We start from the raw sequence: 9,375 nt of genomic DNA, 5'->3' as shown, positions 1-9,375 counted from the left end.
ACCCCTTAAAATGTATGTTTTAAAATTTCACTTCCAGTGCTCCAGATATATCCGTACGAGCCCAATGGGCTTTAGACCACAGACCTGGGGCATGGAAGAAATCTTCTTTCCTTCTTCTTTCAATGTGACAAGGCATGGTGACAACATGATTACATCACTGCTTTTCTCCAGGGGATACAGGAGAAAGAACAGCCTTTGTGTGTCCTGCACAATTAAACTTATGTAGAAACTGGCACACTGATGACAGCCTTCCTTGAACCCTCCCATGTGCTTAAGCGTTTTCTCAGTGTGGAGATTGAGTCGGTAAGGAGGACTGCTGCAGCCCAATGCATTCAGCTATGTATTGATCTCTGTGGAAGTGTAACAGAGCAGCCTAAAACCACAGGGCCATAAATTCCTGGATCTGGTACTTATGATTAAAAATTTCATTATCTCAGTTGTATATCTTTATCTAATGTGGTAGCTCTTAACAGGTACTGTATTTCTGATTTGATGATGAGGTTTTGTTGTTACAGTGCAAGGAGAAATAGATTGCGGTGACACAGGTGAAAAGAGACACAGCTGCTATTTAAAAAGTGAGGAAAAGATGATTGATAAAGAAATTGGACGATGCAGAAACATGATAGCGATTTAAAAATCTTTTAATCTCACAGTGCTTTGATGTCATAATTCTCAGAAAACATTCCAGGTGGTAAGGGTTTGTATTTTTTAGATTGTTGTTACTGTCAGGTAAAGGAAAACCACTAATGTGTGAACTATACCATTCATGATGTGCCAGGCATTTGAGTGCAACATGCTGACAGGTAACACCTAATATTTCTTCCACCAAAGTCCATCTTTGATATCACAGCAACAGTAGAATTAGGGTAACAGCAATCCAAAGCAATGCATTGTTTAATTACAACCCTCTTCATAATTTCAGTTGTTTTTCAGGCCAAATTAATGACCTAAATTGGTAAGATGTTCAAACAGTTTCAAATAATGAAATATGGGAGATTTTTTAATATAGAAGGACTATTGCTTCTTCCTAATGGGAGGAAGGAGCAGAGCTGGGAATGAACCAATGAAGAGTTAACACCAGAGAAGGACTTCTCTGAGTCTTCTCCCAAGGTAGGTCAAATCCTGCTCTTTGTTTTTTTAGAAATACCTTGTTTAAAAGCATTCTACCACATGTTAAACCAAGGTTTAACACACTGAAAGGTATTCTCCCCTTTCTGTGTGCTTCTGTGGCATGAATGCAAGGAGCTAACAGAGAGGATGCACCTCTTCAGTCTTTCATGCCTACTTTTATCCAAAGATAGTGCTTCAACCTTTTTATCTTGTTTTGTTGCCCATTAAAGAAAGGGAAATGGCCGACATGAGGAACACTTGTGAACACTTAAGGGAGGCTGCAGGGTTTGCTGGGTTGGACAAGACATACTCTAAACAACAGCTGGTCTTTTTTTCCTTTACTAAGTTCTCACATCTCACTTAACCCAGAGCAATTCTTAAGTCTCAGCCTAAACCATAAAGTTCCTGAGGATCAACGTGGAGAATCTTGAATTAAAATAATCAAGAGATGATCAATGGATTCTTCTGCTAGATCTCATGTTGCCATTTCCTTTCCGCTCTGTTCCTCTTGAGGTTCTCCTTCCTGTACAGTACAGTTGTCCTTTTCACCCTGAGGCTTGGGTGCTCTGCAAAAACAGTGACGGTCTAATACTGGAAATGGTTTGCAGTGCTTACTTGCTGCTTTGCCCCATGCATAAGAAATACAGTGCAGTCATAGGAGTTAAGATAGAGGAGCCATGATTCTTAATAAGAGGAGTGAAGTTGATTTAATTTTGCCTACACTAGATAATACAAACTGGAACACTTTCATGAACAAGGAAAATACTTTTAGTCAAAAGCAAAAGAGCTGTATTGCATTGTTTTTATTACCTGTGAACATCAGATTCTTCGTCCAGCAAGTCAGTGGCATCTTTCCCTTTTTTCCTTACAAATTCTTCGCTTAGCCCAACCTGCTGGAGGGTGTGTCTGTAGCGACGCTCTGCTGCTTGACGAGCATCGTGCTATGAAATCAAAACTTAAACAGTAAGCATATAGAACTGGGGCTTCCCCATAACAGTTAAGTTGTTTTAAAGTTCATGGCTGACACTCCTAATGAGAATGAGAGCAAAGCCCCTGTACAAAATTTTTGTCATTCATCCAGTACAGTACCAAACCCAAATACTAGGACAATATTTCTCAAGGCCAGAGCTCACCTTTTCCTGCTTCTGTTCTTTTTTTTCTTCCTTATTTTGTTCTGCTTCTACAGCATTCCAGTCTTACCAGACTAGCATACTCACTCATGTCTGAGCCCTGACTGACACTCAAATTGAGAACATGTGCAAAAAAGGGTTGTGAGAAATTCTGTAAACATGTCTGCTTGTAATTTGTAAGCACTAACAGCAAGTGGTGCTCAATAAATGGAGAGCACCTGTGAAATAGCTTCCTATCAGCTCATCTTCATGAAACTGAAAACCAAGCATCCTTGATCCTATATCCCCATTGCCTCCAAATAAACCTTGCTAATTAATATAGTCTGAGATGACAGTTTCCAGAGGGATTGACCAGTTCATAAAGATTAAGGTGTTCTATATGGTAGGATAGAAGTCTTATCTCAACATGAGTGAATGCTATCAATACTGGTGAATCCTTATCAGCCTGGCAAACAGGAATGTTACCAATATTTATCATACAAATGTGTTCTCTGCCTCCATTAACCACTCATCTGAACAGAAAGTCTGACCCAGGAGGGTTCTTTCTGTTGAGAAATCTTAAATCAGCAAATTGTCAATGTATTGTCGCTATGTCTCTAACCAGATACCATCCCTGCAAGGAGACAGAACTGAAAGAGAAAACCCAGGGAAAAAAGATACTTTATAGAGAGTAAAGATTGCATCTACACCTCAAGTCAATACAGATTTGCAGCTGGTACTATGTGATGGATGAGATGTGCTGAACACAACCCCAGATAGCAGAGCTTGCAGATGATATAAGTGACATAACTGTCATTAATGTTTTTCTAGTAGCACTAGAGGTACAAAGAAAAAGTGGTCAACTGGAGAGGGTTTTAAGAAAAAAAAGTTTAAAATTTCTGGACTGCAGGCTATGGTATTCAGGTGCAGAATAGGTATTCATAAAATTTCTGGTGTGATGAGGCCTTGATTTTGATCAGACCATATATTTTGATTGCAATATATACTAGGGACTGGAAAGCTCTACAACCAAGACTGAGTGTTTTTTCAACTGGTGGGAAGGAATTTAAATTACACTTGGGTGGCCCTTCCATGTGTTATTCTTAGTGTAGTCAAGAGACTATGCAACCATTTGCACCTTCTTATCTGTGAATTGACTTGAGACTAGATTTCTTCATGCCTGTCTTAAATGAAAGACAATGTATCCTGTCACCCAGAAACAGTCTGGAACTTTGACCAGTTACCTTGGTGACCTGTTCAAAGAGGTATGGTCTATTCTTGACTCGCAGCTGCATTTCTTCCAGCTCCTTTCTGTATTCCTTTGTTCTCTCTCTCATATTTTGCCTGAAATGGAAAAGTTGCCAGTCTAATGCAGGTTCTCTCTTGACTATAGCTCATCAGGAACGAGGAATTCTCAATAACTGTTTTGTCCTTTAAATAGCTCTGATAATTCCCTTGATTCAGAATGGTGGGCAAAAAAAATTCTATTGCTGGCAAGTTATGGACCTATTAGCAAAGCTTTACTACTAGACTGTAAGCAGAGAACCAGTGTTCACACTTTTAGAAAACCTTGTCTCATGTGTGCCTTACCAAATGATACATTTCAGTTGGTTTGTACAAATTGGTTTGTACAAATTAGTTTCTACAAATATTAATCTAAAGGAAGATGTTCTGTATGGAAGGGGTAGCATGGAATTGTCAAGAAATCCAAATGAACATGGAATGGGTATGGCAACCAAAAAAGTTGGGCTACGAATGTTCTTAGACTGAATTCCTCCTTAAGAATTATCTGATGATCCCCAGTTACTAGAGCAAATGGTTATTTCTGTGCAGAATAGGATACTGACCAGTTCTGCTTGAACTTCTCCTTGTGTGTTTCCTCCAAACTTTTATGCGGATCCAGGGCTTTTGCTCGGCTGTTCACTGACTTGCGGATAGCTTGACATTTCTTTTTCTGTTTCTCCCGCCAATAAATTCCTTCTTTGTCCCCTTCCTTTTTGTTATCTTGGGAGTATCTGTATAGAAAAAAGTTACTAATGAGCTCACTTAAGACTGCCAGACTACATGCTAGTGGAGAATTTCACTTTTGTAGTCCTCTAAGGAGAAAAGCAAAATTTCAGACATAGGAGTCTGCAGCTCCCAAATCAACTGGGAAGCAGGGGAAGAATTAGCAAAGAAAGAAAACAGAGAAACATTTAGGAAAAGTATTATTGATGTAGTTGATGTGATGAGGGAAAACACTGACTTTTTTCCCTCTATTTTGGTCATTAGTTGGTGTATGGTCTTGTAGACAAACTTTTCTACTTACCTAATAGCAGATTCCCTTTTTCTAGTTGCATCTGTAATATGCACTGGAAGAGTGTTGGAAGAGAGAGAGGAAAGTCCAGTCAGAGATTGACTTTTTTGTACTGAAACCTTGGAAAGTTGATGAGAATCCTGAAAAAAATGGAACTCTATTCAGTGTGTTTGTTCATAGTACAGAATCTCCTCTCTTCTTTGTCTACAAAGAGAACAGTTGGGGTACGTGAGCAATGCAGTCATTCTTCTGTCTTCCATCAGCAGGGATTTACATGAGGATGGGCTGAGGGATGAGGGGAAGAAGATGTGATTAAGAGCATGGAAGGGTGGTTGAGCCTTAGCTGTCATAGCTCATCTCTGTGTAGAATTTTGTTCTCTGGTTTGTCATAGAATTCTGCAGTACTCCCAAGACAACAACAGAGGTCACAGGACATTAACCATCCATAAATAAATGCTATAAATTTAAGAAGTTGCTATCTGGATTGGAGAAAGTAGTACCACAGAAATATCCAGTCATCTCACCTTTATCTTTTCATTAGCCTGCCTCTGCCTGCCATGGAGATTGGAGGTTCTTAGCTTGAATGGCTTATTACGAGTTGCCTCTTTGATTTCTTGTCTCCTTACTGCTTCCCTCTGAAATGCCCAGTAAAGTCCTTCAAAATCCGGTATTGTTGGATTAATCCTTGGCTTGAAGCTGAAACTTTTGTCCTGCAAGAAGCCAAGTCTTTCCTGCTTAGTTTTAGTGGCAGTTCGGGACTGAGGCTCCCTCCGACAGTTGCTCGTATCTATAGGAGCTACGGAGCTCTCAAGCAAATCCTTCGCTCTCATTTGAATGCGGATTTCTCTGTAGAGTTCAGCTTCTAATGAATCAAAAGCAAAGCAATGAGAAGAATATGAGTGTCATAAAAGGCTGTGAAATTGCCACTGCACAACTCTAAACTCTTCTTTAGGGTGGCAGCTACACATATAGAAGAGACCAGATATCCTGTGTTCTCTTTCCCCACTTTCCAGCCTCACTCTCCTCTGCCTCCCAGGAAAAAAAATTCAAAGATACCGGAAAAAACATGGTAGAGTCTCTTTCTTAGGCATTAATCTCCAGATATCTCTTTCACTTATCAGAGTAAGTTACTGAACAGGCCTTCTCCTCCTGTTCCTATTCTTAGGGGTACCAGATAACTTGTGCCCTTTGTCTTGCAGAAGTACTGTGTTAATCAAGGTTCTACTTTTCATGTGGGGCTTTATGTCATTATGTTGACTGTGTGATCGAAGTAGGCTGCTGAAATATACTTGTAACGGATGATGGCTTTTCTATGTAATATGCAGCAGTGTTTGTCTATATTGGAAAAGATTTTAAGTAAGGAGCATTTGGTGGATGGATCATGTCTTGTGACTTCTGTGACAAACTCTCCATAGAAAGAATGTGTTTCAGGGTACAGCGTCAAACTGAGTCCTTTCCTGTGCAGCACTAAATATTTGTGAAAATGCAGACAAAACAGTTGGCTGTGTGTTGGTTTTTTGCTCTTAGAAAAAAAATAATACTGCTGTTTGCAAAATAAGACTATTTTTGAGACTGCTTATAAGTTTGCATTGGCTGAGGTATGAAATGTTCATTCCTCCTCCCTTCTCATATACCGGATAGAAACAGAACAATGGCTCGTCCTTCGCTCTTTTACCTTTCCAATCTATTTAGTTTAGCACACCACAACAAATGTTTTCTGATGAAAACTCTACTGGTGTATACTCAAGAACAAATCAGTGGGAAACAGTAAAAAAAAGAAAGGGGTGAGAAAAGCAATGAGAATTATAAAGGACTGATTTAGTTCCTATATTCAAGTGTGAAGTCTGTGTTGCTTACTAACTGCGGAGGCTTAAGCCATCTGAAATAAAGTGAGCATCAAGAAAATGTCCTTGGCTGTCCCTCTGACTAGAATGGTCCTGGCACCTACATCCCCTCTTTTAGCACTTAAGGTGGAAAGCATGTGGGAAGGCAACTGAAAAGATCAGAGGATGGCAGGAGAGACTGGACTACTGCACTATCACTTAGAACTGAACTAATTGGCTGATTTGGACTCAGGATCCTGATATTTTTCTCCTAGGGGTTCTGTGCAGCACAGATCACTTGGGTGGGAGTAAAATTGTCAGTTCCAAGATACTGCACGGACCTTGGACACTTCTGGCACTACATATGTCTTCACGTTTGTGCCACAAGTCATCTCAGTCCCTTTAGCGTAACCAAAGGTATGGAATCCAGTGCAGGGAAGGATTCCCAAACTGTCATGATTTGCAGCAAAAGGGGTGGGGAAATCCATCTGAAGAGCTCAATGTACCCATGTGTGCTGGGGAGTGGCACAGAACTGCTGCTACTGACACTGATACAAGACTAGTAAATTTAGGACACTCTGCTGTAAGGGTATCTAGATGAATGTAATGACCAGTGATACACAGGAGACACCAGAGGATGTAATGATATTGGCTTTATACTCCAAGTGACACCCTGTGGGCCATGATCCTACCTCCCAGCATGGAGACAGTGAGGGACAGGCAGGGAGCTGTTTTTACAGGAAGAGCCCTGGCATTTTACCTTTGAGTTTATCTCCAAGAAGTGGGTCATAAGTAGATTTAGGAACTTTTTTAGTGGCTTGCTTCTGTTTGGAGCTCTCATTTGGGGTTGCTGCTGCCAGGAACTTTTGTCTGATAGCTTCTTTCTTTTTCTCCTCCTTCTCCAGGAAACTGAAGGGCCGCTGGGTTGAAAGTAGCAGCTCTTTTCTCTTCTGTGTTGCTGTTTGCCTGCGAATCTCATTCTGCTCCATTATTTCCTGATAAAGGGGCAGAAACACATGGGCAGGTACAGGCTGTGCCCGGAATTGCTTCTGACATTCAGCTTCATCCTGGCTTTGCCTTTTGTCTCTCTTTTTGTCTAGTTCAAGAAACACATATGACTTCATCAACTGGGACTTTTTGCGAGCTTCCCGCAGTGTCATTTCGAAAGGCTGAGGGATGGTGATGGAAGGAATCCAGGGAGATGAAGCGCTTTTTGGCCTTAAGCGGGATTTAGGGAACAAGTGAGGCTTTTGGTGATCCCAGGTACTGTCAGAGGTGAGGTCGATCAAAGAACTGGACTGCCTTTTGTTACCAGATGTACGACTAAGACAAAGACATTATGAAGGGGAAATAAGTGAAATTATTAAAAAAATATAATTAAAAGAAGGGAGACACTGTTGATTAAGACACCGTAAGCTGAGCTGGTCTTAAAAAGACAGGCCTAGGGCTTATCGTTCTCGGGCTCTATATTTTCCTTTGCTACCAAAGTTTGTGAGCAGAGCTTTGCTTGTTTTCCATTTTCCACGTATAAAATGGTGGTTATGCCTACTTAGCTTTGTAATGCAGTTTATTATCCTGCTAGCACTCTATTGCCAGAAAGGCCACAAGTAAACCAGAAAGTTCCAACTTCAGGGACATATGGCTGATAGCTACTCAACATAAAAGACAAACTCAGGAGAGGCAGTAATTTAGGTGCACAGATGCACAAATCCTAACAAACAGTACCAAACACCATCATTCCTAAGATGCTGATGGAAGAGCCATTGCAAGGAACAGCTTTCGTGCAACTCTTGAGAGGTTCAGCTGGAAACTTTGTAGCTGATAAGAAGACCAAGACTATTATGGGTCTCGCTGATATAGCAAACTTCTGAGGATGTTTGAGGGCAATTGTGAAACTGAGTAAAACTTACGAGATATTTAGGGAAGGAATAAATGCAGGTAAAAGGAAAGATCAAGGTGGATCAGGGTGGACCAAGAACAGGCAAATGGGAAAAAGGGGGAAACAGAAGGTGCTGATCATGTGTAAACAGGCTCCCGGTCAATACACTTGCCTGGTGATTGCTGCAGTCTGTTCTTTATTAAAATTTCCTGTGTAAGAGCACGTGTGTGTGATCTGCTAGTGAACAGTGAACTTCAAGCTGGACTAACCACAGAGAAAGACAAGAGGTCTGATAGCTAGATGTTGCAGAGACCACAGCTCTGAAGACTGGATGCTGGATAGAAATGTGTGCGATCTGCTAGCAAATTTTAAGCGTGATTAGCTGATGAGCAGGAATGGGATTTGTGCTGTTCATGTTTTATGTGAATGCTGCTTACGTGGGTGCCTGTTGGCCCCATCCTGCCATCTGTGAATACATTTGTGGCCAGCGTTTTGGTACTATATACATGCATCTTGGCACTTCATGCTCCACCTCATCACTGGTCAGAAGCAGCAGGAATCTCGCATGCCATTCTGCCATCCTTACCAGGTACCATCCTACCTGAGAGCCTCCCACAGCTTCTCACGCAGGACTGCCGCCTCCCGCCTGAAGCCCTCGAGCTCCTCATCCTCTTCGGATAGCCCGAGGTCGTCGCCCTTTAACTTTGCCTGGTAGGCTAAGCCCAGTTCTAACGGAGACCTCCGGCCTCCCATCCCGAGAAGCCGCTCCCAGCTCCTCGGTCGGTGGCAGGAGACGCAGGAGTTGGTCCGTTACAGCCTGAGGGGATTGTCGTGTCACCTGGAAGGGGAAAAAAAAAATAAAAAATCGAGAAGTGGGTCGTTTCGGGGGTGCGACCCCAAACTCCAGGCCCGGCCTCGGCCCTCCCGGCTTTACCTCAGCCCCGGCGGCTGTCGCCGCCGCCGGGGCTGAGGTAAAGCCGGGAGGGCCGAGGCCGGGCCGTTCCCCTCACCTGCAGGCCGCCGCCTCAGCCCTCCAACGGCACCGATGCCTGCGCCCGCCAATCAGCGAAGCCGATGGCTCTCTAGGCCCGCCTTTTTGACCTCAAGCAGCCAATCGGACTCCAAAGCGGACAGCCGCCGTTGGCTCATTGGTGCTCG

General features: G+C 42.4%; 1 protein-coding gene across 1 annotated transcript; it reads right to left on the bottom strand.

The window, feature by feature from the left end:
• Nucleotides 1-476: 476 nt before the first annotated feature.
• On the bottom strand, nucleotides 477-9,221 carry FAM161B (FAM161 centrosomal protein B). The gene is made up of 8 exons (XM_049825077.1): nucleotides 8,819-9,221; nucleotides 7,099-7,661; nucleotides 5,040-5,377; nucleotides 4,528-4,655; nucleotides 4,067-4,234; nucleotides 3,464-3,563; nucleotides 1,921-2,051; nucleotides 477-1,676 (listed from the first exon to the last, which is right to left on the bottom strand). Exons 1-8 carry the CDS (start codon nucleotides 8,968-8,970, stop codon nucleotides 1,586-1,588), a joined length of 1,671 nt encoding a protein of 556 aa, XP_049681034.1. The 5' UTR covers nucleotides 8,971-9,221; the 3' UTR covers nucleotides 477-1,585.
• Between the last annotated feature and the right edge of the window lie 154 nt (nucleotides 9,222-9,375).

This window comes from Accipiter gentilis, chromosome 22 (assembly GCF_929443795.1).
Source record: "Accipiter gentilis chromosome 22, bAccGen1.1, whole genome shotgun sequence".
Taxonomy (NCBI): Eukaryota; Metazoa; Chordata; class Aves; order Accipitriformes; family Accipitridae; genus Astur; species Astur gentilis.
The sequence above is the reverse complement of the archived record's forward strand: the minus strand, read 5'-3'. Positions and strand labels throughout refer to the sequence as shown.